The following is a 25,879-nucleotide window of genomic DNA, read 5'->3' on the forward strand; positions in this document are numbered from 1 at the left end:
AATCTTTGAAAGCAATTTTTTTTCCAGGAAATCACTGTGTTTTAACCTTTTGAGAAGAGCCATGGTCTGATGAGGGGTGGATCAGATTAACTTCCTGTCTGGGTTGTGCAGCTTCCTAAATATGAATTTTTGACCATGTCATATGCCTTGGGGGAATCGAATTTATGTCACCAAAAGGATGGTAAGCTTCCAGCACGTTAAGGTAATTTCTGTGAGAGCCAGAAATGATGTGCTAGGCTGTTACATGAGTCACATCTGGATTGAGCTGTTTTATGGGAAGTGACATCTGTCTTTGATTCCAAATGTAAACTAAGATTATCATTTATTGATTTATAAAGCTCCATCATATCCTGCACAATGGGTGAACAGGACATAACAAATGGTAAATAAATATTTTAACCTACAGAAACAAAAGATATGGAGGGCCTTGTCCAAACAAGTTTACAATCTATCAGAATAATGTGATTTGATTTAGGTTGGTTGTATAGAATTCAGCATGGTAGGGCTAGCCCTTATCAAGTCACCAATGTCAAATGTGACAGTTGGTCGAATGTAAAATAGGGGTGACAACTCCACAACGAGGGCAGCAAACAATCTTTGTGTATCCTTGCCTAAAAACTTAATAAGCGTAATAAGTTTTAAATTAAAATGCTCATGTTGGGAAACCAGAACATTTTGTCTGTTGGCAGCCCTCAGGGATTCTAGTTGTACATTCTCTTGTAGAATGTAGGATTCTCTCAGCAAACTGAACTACCCTATACTCCATTTGTCAAATTAACCCTATTAATGTATTTTCCTAACACTCCAAATATTGCGCAAGCCAATGAAGAATACCCTGTGGTACATGTACTCTGACCAAGAATAGCAGTTTAATGCACCGGAAGGGTGAATAAAGGTTTGCTTCATTTAATTGGGAAGGTATTTCCATAAACAAGACAATGGCTCTTTAACTTGATGATGTGATTCTTTTCTCACGTTTCATGTTGCTTTTCTTAATACAAAAGAGGCATATTACACTCCCATTAGTAAAACCCACTTCCCTGAACAAGACCATAAATATTCATTCTGAGAACTAATGAGGCTTTTAAATATTGTCTCACTCGTGTATATAATAACTGGTCTGTGATTAATAACCTATGTAATTGGAAGTCAATTGGTCTTTTTTACCACACTGATAAACTGTTTTCCTTGTCCAAATACATTGATTTTAGAAATACCAATGTTATAACTTAGTTGTGCTGTATAACATATTTTTATTTCTGCTTTTATCGTATTTAGCAGGTTTTTTTTATATATATTTAATCCATTATAACACTATTTCAGTTTATCAGTTCATGGTAGCAAAATCTTGCACCACAGTATGAGGCTGCTTAGGTTGACCATAGAGTCTTTATTCCAGTCACTTAAATAGAAATGTAACAAGAAGGGGACTCTCGGGAAACGGAAACGGAAGCAAATAAAAGGATAGCTTGATTTTCCGTTATTTTCAGATATTCTGAAACTAACTAGAGACTAACTCAGCCCCTTAATTGAGGCATTTTAAGCCAAATCATGGAAATGTATATAGCGTGTCTTGCCTCTCTCTGTGTAGCCAGGTCTTTCACAAAAACATGATTTCAGTAAAAGGGGGATGTGAGGTAAATAGTAGGACATCATTTGCCATAGAAAAGCTTTACAAAATTAAGAGCTCAAAATGACAACAGGTTGACGACTGCTTTAGGCCAGACTGGGAGGTTTTGCTTCCCTCCTTTTAAAGGGTTAAGCGGACAAGAATGCGGACATGAGTCACAGTTTACAACTTAATAGGAAGGTGTGCACCTATTCCACCTTCCACCCAGTCATAAAGGTGCAATATCCGCCCTGTAGTAATATTCACAAGGAGGCAGCTTTCATCACTGCTCTCTTTAACAGACTAAGTAACTCACTACCAAGGTTCCAGCCATGCTACCTTACCATTTAAACAACCTGTTTAAAGAGGTTCTGTTATCTAAAAATGTGTGCTTGAGTATACATTTTTGAGCATAAAAAAAAATGGCTATGTTAAGCACACCATGTGGTTTGAAGAATAAAACAAACACCCCCCCCTCCAAAAAAAAACAACTAAGCAGCATACCGGCAGATTTTAAACTATATTGACGTCAAGATGAGTTTCTCACATTGTAAGAAATATTGTAGGCTCAATTTTAGGCGATAACATTAATTTCAAAATAAACAATGCAAGCAAATTGTTTCAACTCCTTACCTGCCATTTTTGGGAATTTAAATGAAAATTGATTTATAATGGAATTGCAAGCCTGTATTTCTTGGCAGTGGCAGTTTTACAAGTTATAACACTAACTTGATAAAGACATCATTGTGAGGTTGAAACGTTGTTGCGGTCTTCCTTTAATAAATCTGCCTTAGCTTGGAACCCTTGAGTGCCTGGAGCATTTATTTATTTTGATAACACTGACATATGACAGAATTAGCAGGTGAATGACATGGGCACCATCCTTTCATTCAGAAATTTTTGCTCAGTTACCTCAAGCACCACCAGAGGCAGATCCAGAGCCTGGCCTCGGGTATGGCACTCACACTAACACACTCACACCAGCACAGAAACACTAACACACACACACACACACACACACACACACTACTTTACTTAGATACTCACACTTACACAACTAGACATTTAACACCAACACAGTTACACACACACACACACACACACACACACTGACTCATACACGCTATGATAACCAGACAGACAGACACACACACACACACACACACACACACACACCCATTCTTGATATTAGGGGCACAAAGAGGTAAGCCTGGGACTCAAGAATTACCTCTTCAAACCCGGCTTAGGAAAAATGCTGCCATCTTTCTTGGACCCCCCGATCCTCCCATGGGCACTACTTAGCTACAACTTTTTATTTTTTTAGAAAATACACTACAGAGTCTTGTGTTACACATCTAGTTATACTGTCAAATATTTGAAAGATTAAAGTGGGTCTGAAGGTTTGCCTAAGGGGCCGGACATTTTTTAGGTGACTTCATCAACTATTGATGAAACCCAGTAAGGAACTTTAAAACAAGGTCAAAGTGATGTAAAAAAAAAAAAAATGTAATCTCAGCAATAGGCTTCTAGAACAGCACCTGTTGCAAGCGTATGGATTGCTTTGGCATGGAAAGGGTTACATATCTTTTCCCAGGAAGCAGCCATTCTAAGCATGGACTCAATAGGTATGCGTAAGCCTGTTATTTGCCCCTTCTCTTTACATCAGTGCACCTCTCTTCCCATGTTACCAGCCACCAATCATTGGCCCTTATATCCTGACCATTTCCGTGAATATTTTAGTGTGCCATTGTCACCTAAATATTTGACAGGTGTTTGAGCAAAAGCAGAAGGTTTTGAAAGTTAAAGCTAATAGAACATAAAAACGTGCCTAGGTGTCACATTGATATTTTTAACACACCGTATGGCAGTTTTTAAATTATTCGCAATTGAAACATTTCCACTGATGTTTCCTGTCTGTTCTACTAAGGAAATGTTCTATCCCAGGATGAAGTTGACACCGTCGGCTGAACTACTGTTTGCTCTCGCTTTTGATACGATTGTAAAAGAGAGCTCCGTACCAAGTCTTCTTGGACGTGGAAAATGGAGCACACCAGAAGAGTGGCGGTGCCACAAAAGACTTGGTCTTCTCACCATAGCAGTCGACTGAAATGTTATTGCCAATAACCCAACGTACCATTGCATTGATTTGTAATGCTGATAACACCACTTCACAAAATACATCTCTCTCTTTAACGCTACCTATGCAGATTAGGCAGTAGGAGAAGGGCAGTGACTGAATACTGTACAGCATATAGGGAAGCTGAGAATTTTTTTTTATTTTGTTTTTTTAAACATGTATTTTCATCATATGTTCCTCCCGTGGCTGGGTGCATGCTAATATTTTGCAACACGGTTTTTTTAAACTTTGTCCCTGTTTAATAATTTTTCTGCAGTAAAAAAAAACTCCCAAAATCAAACAAAATGAGATTTTGCAAGACTCTTCCAGAGTTAACTGTTCCATATCAACATTATTATTAATAGTGCAGTATTTTTTTTTATTATATTTTATTTTTTTTGCGCAACAGGGAACATTCTCTCTTAATACACTTGGGTCATTCCTCCGTTTTCATAAGCCAGTCAAAAGGTTTTTCACCTTCACAGTACATGGACATGTATGATCCACCCTGGCCCTTTATTTGCTTAATTACTAGGCTGTGCCTGGAGCTACACACAGTCCTAAAGTCTACATATTTATGAACAAACGTATTTTACATGTGCATTCCTATACTTACATGATTTTTCAATAGAGAAGAAACTACTATTTTCATTTTAAAATCAAACCTGCATCATTTACTTTAAAATGTAACTCATTTTCCTGGTAGATATAAAATGTATTTGTTTCCGTTCCAGTACCACTAATTTGTAACATTTATTTCAAGGTAATGTGTGTAATATATCGGTTATGGCAAAAAAAAAAAAGAAACCGTCGGTCATTAAACCAAACATAAAATGTAGTTTGCATAACATAACCTTCTGTTGCAATTTGTTTTCTATTCATTTTTGTCCACTGAAATAGAATACATTTTTGATCACCCGCCTACCGCACTTTTTTTTTTTTTTTTTTTCTTCTTCTACTTCTAGCATGCTTCCACAACGGTTCCGTTTTGGGATTGACGTTGTCTTTGGTATGCAGAATGGCAGGAATTACTGGCCTTTCTAGAGGCCCTGGATCAGATTACTGGGAAAAAAAGGTTTTTCGTTTTCTGAAAGAAACAGGGCGGTATTTCAATGTATGGACTTGGTGTCCATGCAGCAGTTTACCGCAGAACTTGCTCCTATATAACGGGATTATTTTGGGCCCTTCTACTGGAGCTGTACATTTTTTTGTATGTACCTTCCGCTGTACTTGCACCAGCTTCTGCATATAACTGTGCCTATACATCCCAATATTGATCCAGTTACCCCAATCATCAAGTCTGATACAATGATACTATACATATGGTAATATCAGTAACTCTAATGTTTTGTCACACCCAATGCAATCTTGGCAGAAACCCCCCTTGTGCATAACCCATTTTATTGCTCCATACATACTTTCTGTATAATCATTTTTAACCTCATGTGATTGCAGTTCTTTAACTTCCTGTAACTCACATTGGCAGCTCTCCCTGTTGCACCATATAACCCTTCAATACTTCTCCTAATGTTGCTCCAAATAAAACCTCCCCATAGCTACTCTTTGCGTAGCGTAACCCCCAGAACACCTCCTACTTCATAAGCTCTCTCCCTGTAATGCCTGCTATTGCTCTGTATCAGCCCTCCTTATAACTCCTCCTGAAGTTTTTTATTATTATTTTTGTCCAGAGCTGTGCGCTGCTTGCACAGAATTGGCGATTCTGGCATACAGCACTGAAATGGTTAACCATGTAGTATATTTTTTGCAGATCACATCAAGGGTTGGGAGGGTAGAGAAGGGGATGGCTTGGGAGGGCAGAGTTCTCAGCGCAGTCTGTTTCCAGCAGCTCTGGGATTGGTTAAGGGTGAGGGCGGCGCTTTGGCCGATGCAAAGTCCCGGAGTGGAGTGAGTCCGGAGATGGAAGAGATGAATGTTCACCGCTGTTATCAATGCTTTGCTCATCTGCCAATACACGTACACATAACTTAATCACAGTTTAGCTTTAGAATATCTGCTTAACCCATGTTATATATGTGTGTATATATATATATATAATATGTGTATATATATCTGTCACTTGTTAGCACATGGTAAGCAGATGTGTGTGATGTATTTGTTATATATGCAAATATTTTATGGCAATGGTGAACTTGCTTTTCTTCTCCTTCCCTTTCTATTGCCATCCTTAGTGCAGATGTTTGACAGTTTATTTCTCAGCTAATCAATAACATGCACACTGTGTGTGGATAGAAAAGTGTATCTCTGCACATTAACCCTTCAACCACTAGAGGGGGCCTCAACTACTCTGGAATGAATGTGATATTTACAGCCCCATGCTCCTGTGCAAAGATACATTTTGCCTCTCATTTGTTTGAAATTTGTTTTCTGGCTTCATAATTCTTTCCTTACAATCCTTACAAGCTATATACGGGTCTTGGTGGCCTCCTGTTTAAAATGTCAAATATTTCCACACCCTCTAAGATCCCCATTACTTACATGAAGTGTCTCATGTTCAAATGTAGAAAACTAAACAAACATAACTGGTCATTTATACATATATAAACTTACACAAACCACACTCCATTTAACGCATGTGCCTGGAACATAAGAATATCCCCTTAAGCTGAACTACAAGACACTCGTATAGAGCGTGATGGTACTTTATAAACGTGCAAAGGATGTGTACTATTCACTGTTTTTTTTTCTTCAAACAGTGTGCCCTTCTGATTGTAAGTGGCATGGTTGCACAGCAGATAGAAAGTGCTGTCACAGCGAGTGCCTGGGGGGCTGCAGCAAAGCCAACGACCCATCCAAGTGCTCCGCATGCAGGCACTACCTGCACGAAGGTGTGTGTATGGAGACCTGCCCCCCTGGCTCCTACCGATTTCAGGGCTGGCGCTGTGTGACATTCGAGTACTGCCAGCAGTTACGCAACAAGTGCTTTAATACCCGGGACAGCTCTTGCCCTCTGTATGTCATCCACAAAGGGGAGTGCATCTCTGAGTGCCCATCCGGGTACATGTCCAACTCCAGCAGGTAAAATGCTAGTTATGGATTTGTGTATTTATTATTGTTTTTAAAAATGTTCTTTAACAGTCACATCCCTGAACAAAGAATTGATAATGGGAGCCTTGGGATTTTGTATAAAGAACAATACTGGCTTGTAGTGGTATATTATAATGGTGTTCCTGCTGCTCATCCACTTTTGCCTCTTTGCACCAGAGTTGCTCTTAATATATAATTCCCTTTTATGGGGAATATGTATTCATCATGGGGATATTAAAGGCGATTCACCTGACATCAAAAAGCTTGGAAAGGCATGTTCCTCATCTGCAAGGACAGTCAGCTTATTTCCAAGGACAACCACTATTAAAACTAATTGCCTTTACGTGTGATGATTTGTCCACCCCTAAATTGATCTGCATTGCCTGTGGTCACACCTTATTATCTGCTTTCCATAGCCTAACCTGTACACCTTGTGCTGGTCCATGTCCCAAGGTGTGTCCCATCTTCCATGAAGTGAAGACCATCGACTCTGTGACATCTGCCCAGGAGCTGAGGGGGTGCACAGTGATTAATGGAAGTCTTATTATCAATATTCGTGGAGGAAGTGAGTATAAACTTTAGCACACCTTGTCACGGCTGTTGTACATTACAGGTCAGAATGTGCAACATCCAAGTGCAATCGGGTTTCTGTAGTTGTCATGGGGTTAATGACAGTCAATAAAGGACTTATCACTGCTGTTTATAGAAGTCCTGGACCCTAATCAAGAAGCCATGGTAGTAGAATGTACGGTTGCTGTGAAAGTTAGGAGAGGACAAATAAAAGAGAATAGATGTTTGGTAATAGGTGATCACTTATACTGATATTTCACATAGGCTAGAGTCTCCCCTGGTTCCAGGTCATCTCGGCCATACTTTCGACATCTTGTCTGTCTCTCATTTACTGCGTACCTCAGGGGACCATACTTGGAAGTTAACACTTCATAAACTAAGTGCAGCGTTGGCAACATATCTCTTACTACTGCTGAATGCATATACTTTTTTATTTGTAAATTTCAGGAAATGCTTAGTTTCGTATGACACAAACACAGGCTTTTATAGGCAGATTAAACCTTAAGCGAACACGCTAAAATGACACACTTGGTAAGGGTTATTTTGCTGAATATGATGGGGAGTGCAGTTCATGTTGCATTTACGGGAACAGTCTGTTTCTCCTGTTTGGGGAAAAACAACAGCTTCGGCCAGTTTCAGGGATATAGCATGCAAGCTCTCCATGTTCTAGTAAAGGGCTTGAACGTTCACCCTTCTAATTTCTTATGGCGGCCATTTCACTAAAGAAGGGCCACAGGGCGAGAACATGCTAAATCAAAATCACTTAATTCAGCCAGTGTTTTTTTTTTTTCTTTCTTCTAAGAGTGTGTGGTAGCCAAAAATCACATGATATCCTGACAGCATTTATGCCACTGATTAATAAACCTGTTACGCCAGCTGTTAGAGAACACATAACTGCAGGACTGTATGACTGTGCCTTTTTCATTTTGAATGTTCTGCCCGTTTGTCTTGGATGTCCAGCTACGTGAGCATACATTTACACCATCAAGCGCCAGCTGCCCTTACAGTGCCAGGGCCGCCTTGTGATCACCAGTCCAGCTTGATAGTAATCACTGACAGATTGACTTTATATGTATTTACATTTTGATTATGTCCAGAATATTATGGCCCAATCAGGTGCTTATAAGAAAGTTTTCCTTGTCTAATTGCTGTTGCTTTAACAAAATAAACTGCCATAAAGTCTTTGCCATTACCACGCTGGGTAAGCCGCTTTCAACTTTAGGACACAGTTTGATTTTAATGGTAAATATATATAGATATATCTATATCTATATCTATATATCTGTGGATCAGTGCAACATTACCTGTGTTTGACTTGTTCTCTTTCAGATAACATTGCTGCTGAGCTAGAAGCTAATCTGGGACTCATTGAGGAGATCACAGGATTCCTGAAAATCCGACGCTCATATGCACTCGTGTCCTTGTCATTCTTCCGTAAACTGCATATAATACGAGGAATGAGATTGGAAGGCGGGTAAGTGTAGAACTCCGTATGAGACCAGTCATTCAATCATTTTTTTTGCTGTAAAACATGGGGTGGCAAGGAGGACTTGATTTTAAATCAAATTGATAAAGAAATGAATGAAATCCATTCATGTATGCTTATTGATACTTTTTTGCACAAAAAAACATATATAAAGTTCATTATCATTTCTTTCTTTCCCTGAGGTTTTAAATTTTCCTCTAGGTCAATAATCTGAATATTATAGAATTCACATACCATCTATTTAAAAAGGAAAAAGCATTCTCTGTTAAATCATAAACCTTGAACAGATCAAAATTCTGTAGTGCTGTAAAACTGTTAAATTAAGGGATCACGCCATTGCCCCACGGAGCCCCCTAAACAATAGTACATGATGGAGGGGCTAGTTATATCAAACATTGGGGGATAACTACAAACCACACTTGTAGTGTGCATACATATTGAGTTTGAATGTTAAGAGTTTAAAGCTGGTATCAAGTATGTGTAGTCCAAGTGTTGGGTCTTTATTGTTAGGTCAATGCAGTATTGTATGTGGCTTACTGTCTTGTACTCGTGACCTAGTTAATATGTATTTTTTTTTTCTTTTATGTTTCAGGAGTTATGCCTTCTACGCCCTGGATAATCCCAACCTGCGCCAGCTGTGGGACTGGACCAAGCACAACCTAACAATTGTTCATGGAAAACTCTTCTTCCATTACAACCCTAGACTGTGCCTGAATGAAATCCACCTCATGGAAAACATCTCTGGAACTATAGGCCGGCAAGATAAAACGGACATTGCCACTAAGACCAACGGAGACCAGGCATCTTGTAAGTGTCCCTCAGCCCAAATACACGGAGCTGAGCAAGCTGGCTGGCGTTTCGGCGTGAATACAGTTATTCATTTTCAAGTTCTCATTTGCATCTGTATGGATGTGCATTGGGACCAAATTAAAGTAAACTGAAGTAGAGGAGGAGGTTGAGCCTTCTTGTACCCTGCTTAAACCCCACAGAACAAAAGTACTAAACATATAGTCGGAAAGTAGGAATATGCAAAATAAAATCAAATCCGAAAACTTGAGAGCAAACTGCATTAATACCATTTTCCAATATTTCCAATATTGAATTGAGGTATATCACATCTTTTGTTAATGGCCCAGTCACCATGTCAACTGAAAAATGTGGAAACATAGCTAATGTGCTTGATCTTTTGCAATGCGGAACAGTTGATGAATGGTCTGGATGTTTGCGCACCTCACATATAGGCAACAATAACAGCGCATTATAGTACAGCAGTAGAACATCATGGCGTGGAAATGTAATATGTAATCTGACAAGCATGAATAATAGTTAGGCCCACCTTTGTGTAGAGATTTATCATACTAAAAACAGTTACACAATACCTCACATAGGATTGCAAAAGCTCCGCTTGTTTTTTCTTTTTCTTAGTGGACCTCATTACTCGTTATGAGTTGGTTAGCTTTCAATCACAGGACCTGTGCTTTTTTTTTGTTTTTATTGAAGACATGGTTTCCACTTTTGACTCAAAGCAGTGTAATCATTTTGGCCTGTCTTGCATGGTGCTTGTGTTACGTTTTTTCTTGCAGCTAATGTAGTTTTGAATACCCTCTGTTTACAATCTTATGTAAAGTGCAGACTTCTAGAATATTTTTACTTGAACGGGGCTAGATGTGGCAAAATAACAGATGCAATGCGCTTGAAAAACCTTAACTCCTGTGTGAGAAATGGAGGCATTGACTCACACTCAGCATTGACTGGCAGTGCCGTAAGTTGAGTCTGTGCGTACTGTAACCTCTCATTGTTTCTTACCAACTCCCTTGATTATCTTACAGGTGAAAATGATGTTCTTCACTTCAACTATATAAAAACATTACATGATAAGGTTTTGATAAAGTGGGATGCATACTGGCCCCCAGACTTCAGAGACTTGCTGGGGTTCATGTTGCACTACAAGGAAGCGTAAGTGTACAAGTGATTGAATAACCCAATGATAATGATGCACTTGATTGTTCAGTTGAACCGTTACTTTTTAACATGTGATAATGCAGCTCTGCCTGAAAAGCAGTGTCTCTGCTAATCCCCTGCCACAGTGCAGCTTGGAGAATATCTTTTCTAGGTAAACCTCTAGTTCTTTTCTGTCTTTGTAATGCTCCACTGTAGCCAGAGAGGTTATCTTCCTTCTTCATAATGAATTCCTTCTTTCTCAGCCAGTGCCAATCTCAGATCCCCCCCACACATTCACTCAAAGCTAATTGTTTTAGTGTTGGCAGACCTTCCAAAAACATGTATCATTTAGTATGTGCCTTATCCACATAAAGCAACTTTCCATTTTAGTCCGTACCAGAATGTGACAGAGTTTGACGGTCAGGATGCCTGCGGCTCCAATAGCTGGACAGTGGTGGATGTTGATCCCCCTACGCGCAGCACAGACGGCAAAACACCGTCATCGCCAGGATGGCTACTGCGTGGTCTGAATCCATGGACTCAATATGCAGTGTTTGTAAAGACTCTTGTTTCTAGCTCCGATGAGAGGAGAACTTATGGTGCAAAGAGTGATATCATCTATATCCGGACTAATGAAACTAGTAAGTTGTCATAAGCATGTGTTATACATATGTGTTTTATACAGGGAAAATATGCACATGATTTGATCACCTCCCTCAATTCGGATGATGGTATTTGCAGTACAGATATGGACTTTTATAAATATTCACAAGTATTTGTATTCTGCAAATATTCCACCATTCGCTTCAGCAGTCTTCTCATAACCTCTATTGTGTTACACAGAGATCACCATTTTAACCAGGAAATCTTAAACCATATTATTTCCAATGTGTTACATAGCTTTGTAGAGAGACATTCTAGTGTCTCTATTCAGATAGCTATATATCTGTGACTTAAGGTGTGCCTTTCATCCTTGCCTAGCCCCCTCTGTCCCTCTGGATCCCTTTTCTGTGTCCAACTCATCGTCGGAAATCATACTGAGATGGAAACCTCCGTCTGAACCCAACGGCAATGTCACCCACTACTTGGTATATTGGCAGGAGCAGCCGGAGGATAGTGAGCTGTATGAGCTGGATTACTGTCATAAGGGTATGTACATTCTGAGAACAAGTTGACTAAACTGTTAAAGAGGTTAAGGTTGTTACCATCAAGAAAGACCACTATTTACACACTGGGATAATCTGGGGAAATTACCACTGTTGTAACTGCAATCCAACTAAAGAATGTGTATCATGTTGTCCCAAAGGACTAAAGATACCCTCCAGAACCTGGTCACCACCCCAGGAAAGTGATGAATCTGCTAAACCTAATGGAACGGATACAGAAGAGACAAGCTCTGTTTGCTGTTCGTGCCCTAAAAGTGACTCCCAGATTCAAAATGAACAGCGTGAATTGGCCTTTCGGAAAACCTTTGAAAATTATCTACACAATGAGGTCTTTATTCCAAGGTAATTGAATTCAAGGGGATGAAATATTTGCATAAACAACCCAATGTTTAGGTACAAGAATGTAACTAGGATATGAAAAATAAAAAGGGAAACTTCCTCCATAGGTTTTCATTTTTAATATCAATTAAGGACAGTTTTAAAAATGCCATTTTCCTATATAATTTTTCATTTAATGCAGTGTTTGTAACAGATTACAGTAGTCTTTGTATGCGTTGAAGTTTGCCTTAGTCAACTGTGCCATGAAAACAAACACATTAAGCTCTCATACTCTCTAGGATGTCTCCCTCCTGATCACCCGGAGGGACTTGTTTAGTTCTGTAAGGGAAAGGACTTCCTCGATTAGCTCATTAGTATTGGTGTTTTTATTGTAGACCAAAATATCATCTGACCCTCTATGATGACCTCCTGTTCTTCATATGTACACAGTTTATTACAGCGGTGTAGAACTTTGATTTTAGACATGGGTGGCATCAGAGAATTGGACTCGGAAAGACTTTAAAAAATGATAAATGAAACTAGAATGGTTTTTGACTGTTTTGTGCGTGGCACAGGGTTTAAAGTCCAAAGCAACATCACAGAAGAAATCAATGAGATGCTATCGGCAAGCTAAGCATTTTCTTTTTGTTGCTTTTCAGACCTTCCAGGAAACGCCGTGACTTGTTTGGTGTTGCCAATGCAACAGCTTCAGAAGAAGTGACACCCTCTCCTCCTTCCAATGTTTCCTCTACCCGGAGCCCAGAAGATGTGGAAACCAAGAAGTATTCACAGAAGGTTTGGTTCAAAGAGTCACTGGTGATTTCCGGATTAAAGCATTTTACTGCCTACCGCATAGAGATCCATGCCTGCAACCACGAACTTTCCATGGGCTGTAGTGTGGCAGCTTATGTTAGCGCCAGGACAATGCCAGAACGTAAGTCAAATTATTAATAGAATGAAGGACCCAGCAAAGAGTGCCCATCTAGCTTAGTCTGTGGGAGGGTAGTATAAGGGAAGACCTTTGGGACACAGAATCCTCCATAGCCTGTACGACTTCACCCGGCCTAATTGGCAGCTGCTGAGGCTTTAGCAGGCCTCAGAATGGAAGGACAGTGCGGAGTGTGAAAGTGCTAAGGGTTGCTGGAAACCTTTGTTTATTGTGCTGGGTTTGTTACTACCCTGAATTACTTTGTGCTACAGTACAAACTTGCCAGACAATCGTTTGCACTTTTCAGTGTGTATGACAAAGATCTTTTCAAAATCTTTGAAGCCCAAACATTTCGGGGAACTTTTAAATTTACTTTAAATCAATAAGCTTGTGCTTGGAAGTCATCTTACAAATTTAATACATCTAAATAATGGTAAACCAGCAATGAGTATGTGACTTAGTTCTCAGGGCTTGCCAAAAAACTCCCTGTATATTGACTAAACTCTAAATGTGGACCTTTACATGCAATGCTTACATCGATCATCCCGGCTCCAGCCAAGTGTTTGTCCAACATTTTTACCATGGTTAGGTGCCTATATATTGATTGGTATAAGAATTCACTGGTGTTTTAAAAGTATTGAAATGCATAAAACGCTGTTATTGTCCCGTTAACTGGCACTGACAACAAATCACATGAAGGTTCATAGGATGTCTCTCTAATCCCACAGCTAAAGCGGACAACATTGTCAGCCCCATAACTTATGAGTACACAGAGCCCAACATCCATTTGATGTGGCAGGAGCCAAAAGAGCCTAATGGACTGACCATCTTGTATGAATTGCATTATTCCAGGCTTGGAGACACAGAGGTAACAGTCTTTGTGTTGTGAAGGTTTGTGACAATATTCATGAGCAAATTATACCTACTTAGGAGAAGACCAACAACAGAGTTGTTTGCAGTCTCCCAAAAGCTAAGAAAGATTTTAAGCTAAGGCGATCCATTACTGAACAGTTCAATTTGTGCTGGGTGGCACTGTGCAGGCACGCTGGCCGCTTAATGATTTTAAAGCGGCCAGCGTGTCTTACTGGCGCTTTAAGACTCACAGCCACATCGGCTGCAATGGCATCTCTGTGTGCCGGCCAGTTCGGCTGGCCCACTGCGGATGCTGCGGGCATTAAAGACGGCCCTGGCGTGGCTGAATCGGCCATTTAAATGCGCGGCCGTTTAATGTAGTGCCCCCAGCCGGTGTTCACGTATGGCGCCGCCCAATGGCCATGCCTCAGCTCTTCATCCCACTCCTTTTAAGACGTGGGAAGAATTACCGAGGCACTGCCATTGGGCGGCACGGTGTGTCAACACCAGTCCCTTTAACTTCACATTAGGCGGAGGAGGCGGCCCAGGTGCCGCTTTCAATCCCGCTCACAGTCACTCAGCGGCTGTTTTTGAAGGTTGATCTGCCAGCCCTACCTATCACTGTCTTATTTTCGGGGTATGGCTTATATTGCACAAATGCTTAGGAATCCTGCTACGCCTTATTTTATGGGTATGTCTTATTTTCGGGGAAACTCAGTATGTGTTTTCTATTTCTTTAATTGTCTTTGCATCGATTTATTGATGGTGGCATTTTCTCCTTCCTTGTCACAGGAGATGACTGCATGCGTGTCTCAAAAGCAGTACAGTGTGGATAAAGGGATAAAGTTACGAGTAACTATCCCGGGTAACTACAGCGTAAAGATTCGGGCCACTTCCCTTGCTGGGAATGGGTCCTGGACAGAGCCAACCTATTTCCAAGTGCCAGACAATGGTGAGCAAATCTGTGTCTTTTGTGTCAATATGCGGGTGAACCAAAGAAAAGTTAGAAACATCCTGCCATCTACTGTAGAATATTGTTTAGCAGTAGCTAACAGTAACTCTTTTAGAATGCAGACATACATAATGATTGTTACAGTGGTTTACACTCTGTTATAGAATATTTCTAAGAAACCTTTTTGGTGAGATCTGAGAAAAATCTGAAAAAATACATTTATATTTTCATGTATGAATTCTGAAGGTTGAAATATGTAATAGGAATTTGGTGTGTGTTTTATATTTGTATAGTTACATATTAACATAATATAAGCCATCAACCCCCAATTTGGTATAGAAAGAAATTATCCTATATGTTTTTGATTCTAAGCAAATAAACCTCAGCAGGTCTGGTGTTTTAATTTTTTCATCTAGAAAATGAATCGCATAAATAAACAGTCTGTTTCTAAAACCAATCAGTGCTGGCTTTTGTGTCAAAATGATTTCCAAAAAGGGGGTCTGGTCATTTAGCAGTACTAGTAATGATGTTTCTAGTGATGCATTTAGTTACAACAGTGTAAGGTATTTAAATTGTGTATCTGCTTAATTGTAATATCTGACGTTCCGTTTTTCTGTTATGTTTATACACAGCACATTCTACAACCAGCATCCTGAAAATCGTCATTGGTCCAGTTGTCATTATTGTCATCATCCTTATAATACTGGCATTTTACGTTGTTCAAAAAAGGAAGTGAGTGTGTTTGGGTTTTTTTTTTTTTTCTGATTTCAGATTTTTTGTTCCAAGAAGTGAATCCATTAATATTTCACTCATGAAACTTGAGATTTTATTTAATGTTTATTTGATTTATATGGCGCTATCACTCTGCAGCATAGCATAGCATAGAATAACAGTAATGGGGGTGTTGGAGAAATTGTACTGGAGACTTAATAAAGTGGAAGCTCAGGAAAAAAAACACATTCAACAGTGGTATGGCAGGAGATGGTAAAGAGTGACTGATTTATTGATCGACGGGATGCTTCCAGGTTCCTCTTTGTCCTTCCTCATAACCTTGCTGTCTTTGATAAACTCCTATTTAGTGGCACTTAGGAAGTTGGCATTTAGATAGAAAGTGGCCTGTGCCTCAAAATTCAGTCCAGATTGATTGATGTCCACGTGTGATATGCTGTGAGGAACAACAAAATAAGATGAACTTTTGAGATTGGTATTTAAGATGTGATTAAAAACTGGGATTTTAACTTCATCATGATACAAGCAGTGTTTTCCACCAAAAAAACTTGTGATATCATAGAATACCCCAGATCTTAGTTTGGCCATAGTCAGTAGTCAGATTGCTAAACCTTTGTCAAGTGAAACAAATGTTGTATGTATTCTATAATAGATTTCTAGGCTGTTGTTTTTTTTTTTTGTTTGGTTTTGGGAGGGGGGGGTACCTTAAACCAATCATGGCTGGTGTGGGCGTATCTTGCCTTTAAGTTATTCACTAATTGCTGTGATATTTTGAAATCTCTCCTCATATATACTATCTTATTCTTTATATTTCACACAGAGATGCAGAAGGACCAACAGGACCATTATATGCTTCCTCTAACCCGGAATATCTGAGTGCTAGCGAAGGTGAGTCCACGGCCACCAAATTTTAAAACCACCAAACCTTCCACAACAATTTGATCTATGGGGAAATAAACATACAAAAGAATAGGGCTTAGCTGTGCTATCGTGCATTTTATATTTGACAAATTACTGTGGCTTATAATAAAACCTTGCAATGTTCACTATTTGTTGTGCTGCAGAAATCGCTGAATAGGCAATATATTAACACATATGGTAGGAGCCCAAATAACCAGATGCTTTTTCCACAGTGTACGTACCTGACGAGTGGGAAGTGCCACGTGAAAAGATTACCTTGCTTCAAGAGTTGGGACAGGGCTCTTTTGGGATGGTGTACGAGGGAATCGCCAGGGACATCATTAAAGGAGAGCCAGAAATGCATGTGGCTGTAAAAACTGTGAACGAATCTGCAAGCCTACGGGAAAGAATAGAATTTTTGAATGAGGCCTCGGTCATGAAGGCTTTCACCTGCCACCACGTGGTAGGGAATCAATCAGCTGCTTTTATAATTTTGTAATTCTATGTTCAAACAGAAAACACTGCAAATTCATATATCTTATGTTTCAGGTCCGTCTCTTGGGTGTTGTGTCCAAGGGTCAGCCGACCCTTGTTGTTATGGAACTGATGGGACATGGGGACCTTAAAAGTTACCTGCGCTCGCTACGTCCAGAGGCAGAGGTGAGCATGGCTCTTCATTAGGAAAGTGGGTAAAAGATAGCAGGTTAGGGTGAAAGGAGCATGGGGAGAGGCTTGTTGAGACATGAAAATATTTGCTATTGTGTTAGAATGACTACAACCAATAGGACGGTACAACATGCAATGAGAGGATTTAAACAAGATTGTAGGTTTGCTGAGAATATTAAGTTTTCCTATGACGGTGGTACTATGTATTTTCTCCTCAGAACAACCCTGGCCGTCCTGCTCCCACCCTCCAGGAAATGATCCAGATGGCAGCAGAGATTTCAGATGGCATGGCATATCTCAATGCCAAAAAGTTTGTGCACAGGGACTTGGCTGCCCGAAACTGTATGGTGGGAGAGGATTACACAGTTAAAATCGGGGGTAAGCTTCATGTATAGTTGGGCTCAGGTATTTTTTAAATTTTAAAGCAAGCAGAAAATAGCCGTTAGCTTTATCTGCATTAAAGGATGTTTTAGTCATTAATCCCACTGAGCGTTTCTGTTTACTGTGTCTTAATAAAATAAACATTATGCTCGCAGATTATGCCAATTGGAGACTGTATTAAGCACATGAATAATTATGTGAAGTTGAGTAGGGGCAGTATACATAAAGGATATGCCACAAAGCAAGGCAGTCTACCCAGTGACCGAGTGACATGCTTCGGAACAGGATGCACTTCCTGCTCACGTTCCAGAATAAAAGTAACCATGGAACAAACCACTTGTAGAGAGGGGAGGCGGAATCTTGTCTCCATTTTATCCTGCGAGTTTCCCTGCAGATTCTCTGATCACACCCTGATACACAGAGGTCAGCCAGGTCATTTAAGAAAATAAGTGCAGAACAGGGCAGCTTTTCACCTGTTTCACCTTAATGTGATGGCTTCTGCAGAGGTATAGATGTATTATGCCAACAATTTTTCAAATAAATAAGATTTTTGGCATTCCATTCTTTCTAATTTCTGTGCAATTTCTTCTCCTTATCATTTTTTGTGTCCAAATCTTTTGTGCCTGTTTCACTGTACAGATTTTGGAATGACCCGTGATATCTATGAGACAGACTACTACAGGAAAGGAGGAAAGGGGTTGCTACCAGTCAGATGGATGTCCCCCGAATCCCTGAAGGACGGGGTCTTTACTACCTTCTCAGATGTTTGGTAAGTCATTCCCAATAGGTTTTCAATGATGGTTTAAATGGCATTTGACACGGGTCATTTGCCTTGTAAATATTGATTTATATTTAATGGAAAATACTTCTCATTTGATCTTTCTCAGGTCATTTGGGGTGGTGCTGTGGGAGATCACAAGCTTAGCTGAACAGCCTTATCAGGGCCTGTCTAATGAGCAGGTCCTCAAATTTGTCATGGATGGAGGGTCCCTTGAACAGCCAGAAAACTGTCCCCCCAGACTGTAAGTATCACGGTGAAGACTATAAGTCTAGCCCATGTACTTTTAAGAGTATTCACCAGCGCGTGGCAAAAATAATTTATTACAGGATATACGGATTTATGGAGTAGGAATCGTTGACCATGCAAACTCTGTATGATGTCCTTCTGCCTGGCATACACATCATGATAAACTGTTTAATTTGAAAATTGTATCCTGGTAACTCCTAGGGTGACCCTCAAAAGCCCACAAAAATGTGGGCTGAGATGCTAGACTCGACATGGTGCACTCAATACCACATGGCATTATAAAATTTGTTTTTTATTGTTTATGGTAACCATTTAGAAGTACTTGATAAGATTGCTACTGTATGTAACATCTTACTTTTTTTGTTTTCTACACAACTATGTTCTGAGGCCTTGAGTTTCAGATGGCAGAGGGTTGGCAACCAAACTGTATTAGCTCTTTTGGAATTTCTTAAAAATCATTTCTATCTGGTAGGAAGCTAAGTTATGAATTTCTGTCTCAAAAGTATAACTTTTTACTTGAAAATATTTTTTCTCTAATTGACTGACATACGTTAAACCAAAAGCTATCCAGTATGTTCACATTACCTGTGATGTTACAGTGACTGAGGTATATGCTACTTTGTTTTATAGGCACCGTCTGATGCAGATGTGTTGGCAATACAACCCCAAGATGAGGCCTACCTTCCTGGAGATCATTGACATGCTCAAGGATGATCTCCATCCTAGTTATCGGGAGGTTTCCTTCTACTACAGTGAAGAAAACAAGCCACCAGAGGCAGATGATCTGGAGATCGATTTTGAGAACATGGAGAGCACTCCTCTTGACCCATCCTCCTGCTCTCTAAGGGATGAAGGACCTCGAAGCAACCTCTATGAGGAACACATCCCATACACGCACATGAATGGTGGTAGAAAAAATGGACGTATCCTGTCTTTGCCCCGTTCCAGCCCATCCTAACACTTACAGCTTTCTTTGAAAATATAAATACCCTCCGACAAATCTCAGGACAGAACACCACCCATGGCTATGACATCATAACACAAATGCCGCATTTCAGGTTTATATTGCATCATTAATCCATTGAGTTCTCTTTTTTTTTTTTCTTTTTTTATTCTTTTTTTTTCTTTTTCTATTTTGATAGGTGGATTATAGGGCAAAACTGTGAATAGATGGAGGGGGAGCGGACTCCCTTCACACGCCTACACTAAAAAAAAAAAAACCTACTTATTGGCCCCTCACAGGCAAGTGAATATATAAAATGAATACACTTCGTGAAATTATAAATACATGGATTACCTTAAAGCACACATCAAAATGATAACTGAAGTTGACAAAATAGAATTTTGGAGTTTAAGACTTTCCTAATGGCTCTAATGGATTATGGTGTTATAATTGGAGGACCTCAGTCACAGAGCTCCAATGCTGCTGCTGCTGCTGCTTCCAGAAACAATCAAGAAAATGAGAATATGCAATGGAGCTGTGTATGAAAAGATTCTGTAAATCAAAAACAAGCTAGACTTACTTCACAGCAGAATGATCTGCTTAACATGGTGTAGTCCAGATGCCCTCACTATCCTCACTACCATCCATCTTATTTTCCTGACTTGCCGAGAATTTTCCATCCAGAAAAAAAATCTTATGATTTACCTGGCAGAAAATGCATGAATTTGTTTCCTCTCTGAATGAGTCTGGTTTCCCAGCTATGTATGAATGGAGACCACAGAAGAGGGGATAAAGGGGCGGGGACAAAACTTCTTCAGGTGGTAACTGTTATTACCCCCTCTTCTTATTCCTTCATCCTGTCTCAAATTATTGGTCTGTATTTCTACCAGGAACTACGGCTTGTGTTCACACAAAAATGTAGATGAGCCAGGTAACTGCCTTGTATAGCAGTTACTAAATAAGTTAACGGTAACTGTTTTATTAACAGCTACTAACCATTTAAGCCACTGTTGTGGTTTAGGACCTTTTCAGTACGTAGAGGGTTATGTAGAGTACTGAAACTCTTCGCTGCCTCGCACGTCACACAGGCAGAGAAGGGGACATGTGGTCACTTTTAATCTCTGTGGTTCATGGAAAATATTTTTTTTTTTTTTTTAATTTCAGGATTTCTGTCTGGTGTGCATACTTTAACAAGTTAATATATAGCAGTTGCCTTTTTAAAATATAACTGTGATTATTATTTTTATCATTTTTAATAGGGTGTTCTTTGGTCAAACGTTCCCTGTTGCAAAATCTAGATTTATGGGGATGTGTTTTTTTTTATTTTATGTACCAATATTTGCATACATTTTTTTTTTTTTTTTTTGTATCTATATCGTATTATAAATGTTGGGGTTGGCCTACACTGGGGACAGTGTTTATACGTTTGTATGTGTGCATTATACACACACACATATATTCATAGACACAGAACTTTGCAGCATGGTTTGAAAAAAAAAATGCTTAGTTTCTCCCTGGATTTTGCATCCACAATTTAAAAAAAAATAAATCAAAAATACATGTTTAAGAAAGGAAAAAAGCCTTCACCCCCTACTCACAAATTACTAAAATTTTATTGCAACGGTAAATTGGGTCCTATAATTATACCCCAACTATTGTGCCATACTTTTATGCTATCAGTTATATTTTCTTCTGCTACTGATCTCAACATAATTACAGGAGATTCCGAAAAACAACCCTCTGTCTGTTGAGACATTTAAGGGAGGAATTATTAAACCTAATGTATTTGGTGTTATAAGGCTTCGCATTGCTTCAAATATTCCCCTCCCTATAAGTCCTCGTGATGCTGTGCGTACCCATCCCTACCGCTTGTTATACATATATTTATGTATACATGTTCTTGTTGTTCGGTGTATCCTTCCATATAACCTTTCTCTGTTATTTTCCATTTTCCATTCCCATATCGTTCTTCTACACCGCCTCTATGAAACTACTTTTGGTGCCTAATTGTAACTGTACTATTAATAACCCCTACAAGTTTACATCATCCTTTGCTCACATCTGCAGGCCGTGTGGCTGGTATATGTTACACATTTGATGCTTCTAGTCAAAAAGAGAGTAATGGGAAAGAAAAAAAAATATTTTCATGTAAAACAGACGTGACACAATATTTAAATAGGTCCCATATTTGTTTTGGTGGGCTCTTTCTCAGAATGATGCGCCCCCCCCCCCCAAATTCCCAGTACCAGTGTAGGTTTTGGTCCGAACTAACTGAAAGAAATGCATTGCAAAACATATTTTGAGTTTCAAAGCATAATGGATGTAGCTCTGTTTATATGGAAGAGCAGGAAGGACTGTAGCTGTTCTTGTCCAGAATGTGTAGAGAGAGCTGTAACTACAGTTACCATAGCTGGTGCAAAGTCCCGATGCCCAGGAGCCCAATGATGCCGCTAAAAGCTTGCTTCATTATTTATTCACTGCCATTTACAGGGCCTAGCATTTTCCACTTGTATAGATCCTGTGCAAATACCTTTCAATGCAATGTATTGTGTTCAATCCCTGATTAATATTTCCAGTGATGAAGCTTGCCTATTATACTGTTTAGGCATGCAAGCACAATGTGTTTGCTGATGAGAATCTTTTGGCCCATCTAGTCTGCTTGTTTTCTTTTGTTTGAGGCAAAACCTGAAAGGTTTGCAAAGTGTTCTAATCTATGCTAAGCATACTTACATTTACTCAGCATATTAACTTTCACTCCTTGTGGTGCAAGTATTTGAATTCTTTCTATTCATCCCCATCCTCACAGTCACACAGATGCATCCGTAATAAAGGGGATGCATTAAGGGCAGGCCATTGAAAGAGCAGCGTGGGTTAGCGAATGCCATTTAAGTAATAATAATGCATATATCGGCACATGATGCCTGCAGACATCATATCATCATAAACAGTTATTTTGTCCTCCGTGGCGTCTGACTGGCCTCCTTTATCACACCAGTACTTTTGGTGACACTCCTCAATCTTCTTAAGTGCAAGTCCAAATCTTTTCCTGACTCTCTCTTTTCCTGTCTTTTTTTTTTTTTTTTTTTTTTTTTTTCCATTTCTCCTTCCATTTTACCTCTGTTTAACCTGAAAACAAAATTCTAGCTGGCATCAGGACAGTCATAGAGAAAATAAACTGATGATCTTTACTCAGAAAATCTAGAAAACACTACAGATATAGGGGGAAATGGTACGGGAAAATATATATATATTGTCTTTTTTGAAATTCAAGAGATTTTTCTTATTATGAGAAAATTGTATTTATTTTAATATAATGAGCATCACTGTACAGACACTTAATTAGCTATCATAGTAACAAATTATTTTGTTTATATATATATATATATATATATATATATATATATATGATAAACACATGTACATTTTAATTTTTTTTTAATTAATGGCTTTAAGGAGTTGTAGGAATTTTAATTTTATTTTAATGTGTTTTTGTGTTTTGTGTTAGCACACTATCTACCTCAATGTACCTTTTTATAAATAGGGTGTAACCCTTGTGGAAGAGTAGGGGTTCAATTAACACACCTTGGGATTTTCGTAGTTGATCCATATCAGGGAGGGGAACTAAACAAAGGGTTGGGGGCAGTTTGAGAGCAATTTCTTTAGGCTGTGAGCACTCCGGCATGAAACACCTTTAGTCAGATGGTGTCTATTTTTGTTTTATTTTCTTATGAATAGGTAAATATTTTTCATTTCACCCTGAAAGCTTAAAAAACGATATCCAGAGGAAAGATGGCATCACCAGTAATGAGTTCTTAGCTAACAATATCCATCATTTTGTGGTGGCATCTTTGCCGGACAATGGCAGAAATGTCAACTGTCAACGTCAAGTGTTTGCTCCACTTATGACTGGTTCAGTGACCTACTAATTTCTTCTCCAAAGCAAGCATTTGTAATACTTATTCCCCCACGAGGACTTTAATTCCAGTGACCTCACTGAGCTAGTTACCTGAGTGAAACACGTTTCGTGTTACTGGATCTGTCTCGCGTTTTAAAAACCTGTAATGATTCCAAGACCTCTCAAGCTTTCTCGTGTGTGATGGTTAATAGAGTAGACCGGTATGAATTTTATCACAATCACTATATACAACCTGCTTGTGCTGAATAGAAAATGTTTTATTTTTCTTTTCCTAGCTGGTATCTTTCCTGTGACCCCCCCTTTAAATTAGGTCTATTAGCAGGGAAAATAGATATTTTGACATTTTTTGCTATGTCATAAACCTCTTATCAGGTTGATTACCAGGTTCCATGGTGTTTTTTAGTCTGCGGTTTTCCATGAGTTGTTGTTAAATGTCTCTCTAGCTGTCCCCTATCCCAAAGCGCTTTAATAGCAAGGCTATTATCACACAGAGATCATGCAAGCAGTCTCAAGAGAGAAAAAAAGTCCGTAGATATCTGTGGATTCAGTTTTGTGCCATTAATACAAAAAACAAAACAAAAAAAAACCTCTTCAAGTGATCTCGGACTTAACATTACTGTGAGAAAATCATTAAAATATACAGCACCCTAATAAGATTTTACAAGTACAGTTACGAATGACCGTGCCAATAAAAACTGATTATAAATGAATATTTGTATGAGGTTTTATACATACATGTATGTGTAAAACCTAGTTTTCTTGGTTTCAATGATTGATATTGTTGACCTTTGGTTCCTTTTTTTTTTTTTTTTTTTTTTTTTTTTTTATTCTAACTCTGACTGCTTTTTTATTATTGTATATTTAACTATACCATGACACACCGTGTAATCTTCTTAGCTCTTCTTAGCTCTTGAAATCTCTGCGTGCAAAGATGGGGTAGTGTGCATGCACCAAATCATGGAATCTATTCCAAAATGGAATTGTAGTGATTTCCCATGCAGCAGTACTTCATCGGTTTTAGAATATATATTCTAATATACAATGTGTGTGTATAGTTTTAAATGCACTTTGTCTTGTTAATATTGTCTGAGATTTGGCCTGACACTGTGGCAGTGCTAAATGACTGATTTGGTAGACTCATGTTCCCCATGACCAGTGGTGGACTTAAATAAAGAACTTATCAAGTGTACTACAGTCGATCAGTAAAGCTCCTTACTCTTTTTAGAATTTTATTTTTTTTGTTCCCCACTGGTAGTTTTTTTTTTTTTTTTTCTTTTACTGTTAAAATCAGTATTGTATAATCAAGGCGTTGTGGGGTATTTTAATTTTCAGTACTGCTGCTTTTTTCTTTAGGAGTCATTGGCAGGGATCACCCTTGGAGAAGCTCTTCTGCAGATGTTAATTGCTTGTGTTGTTTAAGTATAATGTGAATATAATTTTCATTTTTTTTGTGATGGTTGATATTATCTTACTAGGTTTTTTCTTTTTCAGAAAAAATGTAAAGATTACCTCTTGGATCCTTTAATCAAACCTGTCAATGTTATCCTTGTTAGGCTGAGGTCCTTTTGAAATTTGAAATAACTACTTTGTTATGAGTGCAAGGTGTTTGGCATGAGTTTAACCTCTTACTGCTTCACCTACTTATCAGTAAAAAGGGTTATTCAGTATATGCTAATTCCTCATCTGCTGTAATGAGCCTTAGCTGTAGACCCAATATTTTTTCTCGGATAAATGTAAAATATTATTTAAACATTTTTATTACCACCCAAGCAATGGACTAAATGTTTTTGCATTGTTCTACATTTTTTACTGTGAGTGATGTTAAGTCCAAATTTTTGTATTAATAGCCTCTTTACAGTCCCTCAGATGCAGAATGGATTTATATATATATATATTTTTTTTTAATTAACATGTCCCCTCCCTGTCCTGATTAATCTGTGTATTTAAAAAGCACCTTATGATATATGTTGTTGCTTCTTCCCTTAAGGTTAGTTTTATAGTAGATGTAACATTAAGCCATTTACATCCGTTGGTGGCAAACTAAATAATGCTATCCTGCGCATCAGAGGGAGCTGCCACTAACCCTTTCAAAGTCAAAATGTATGTTGCGTTTTTAAATGTGAGCAGGGCTCCCCCTGCATATTATTGGCAAATGGAACATTCTAGAGTGGTAATAATGTTTGGGAAGTTAGAATGAGGTTGTGTAAAAAGATCAGTTCTAGTGTGTTCCCACAAATTGGCTGCATTAGAATTACTCTTTAGACATAATACCTAGTGTATCTGGGTGAACAACACTGGCCGGGTTTCCCAAAACTGCAATCCATTGCTGTTCTG

General features: G+C 38.8%; 1 protein-coding gene across 1 annotated transcript in view; it reads left to right on the forward strand.

Moving 5' to 3' along the window:
• The window catches only part of INSR (insulin receptor), a 46,065-nt gene extending 25,919 nt beyond the window's left edge, over positions 1–20,146 (forward strand). The window contains exons 3-21 of the mRNA XM_053464313.1: positions 6,440–6,761; positions 7,187–7,335; positions 8,670–8,814; positions 9,419–9,633; positions 10,656–10,782; positions 11,158–11,408; positions 11,749–11,916; positions 12,074–12,275; positions 12,911–13,185; positions 13,908–14,047; positions 14,824–14,983; positions 15,616–15,715; positions 16,533–16,600; positions 16,846–17,075; positions 17,162–17,272; positions 17,497–17,656; positions 18,299–18,428; positions 18,547–18,681; positions 19,317–20,146. Coding sequence (XP_053320288.1) covers positions 6,440–6,761; positions 7,187–7,335; positions 8,670–8,814; positions 9,419–9,633; positions 10,656–10,782; positions 11,158–11,408; positions 11,749–11,916; positions 12,074–12,275; positions 12,911–13,185; positions 13,908–14,047; positions 14,824–14,983; positions 15,616–15,715; positions 16,533–16,600; positions 16,846–17,075; positions 17,162–17,272; positions 17,497–17,656; positions 18,299–18,428; positions 18,547–18,681; positions 19,317–19,644 — 3,416 coding nt within the window. The 3' untranslated portion in view covers positions 19,645–20,146. The remainder of the gene's footprint in view (positions 1–6,439; positions 6,762–7,186; positions 7,336–8,669; positions 8,815–9,418; positions 9,634–10,655; positions 10,783–11,157; positions 11,409–11,748; positions 11,917–12,073; positions 12,276–12,910; positions 13,186–13,907; positions 14,048–14,823; positions 14,984–15,615; positions 15,716–16,532; positions 16,601–16,845; positions 17,076–17,161; positions 17,273–17,496; positions 17,657–18,298; positions 18,429–18,546; positions 18,682–19,316) is intronic.
• Positions 20,147–25,879: the final 5,733 nt, after the last annotated feature.

The sequence above is a fragment of the Spea bombifrons genome, chromosome 1, assembly GCF_027358695.1.
Source record: "Spea bombifrons isolate aSpeBom1 chromosome 1, aSpeBom1.2.pri, whole genome shotgun sequence".
In the NCBI taxonomy this organism is placed as follows: Eukaryota; Metazoa; Chordata; class Amphibia; order Anura; family Pelobatidae; genus Spea; species Spea bombifrons.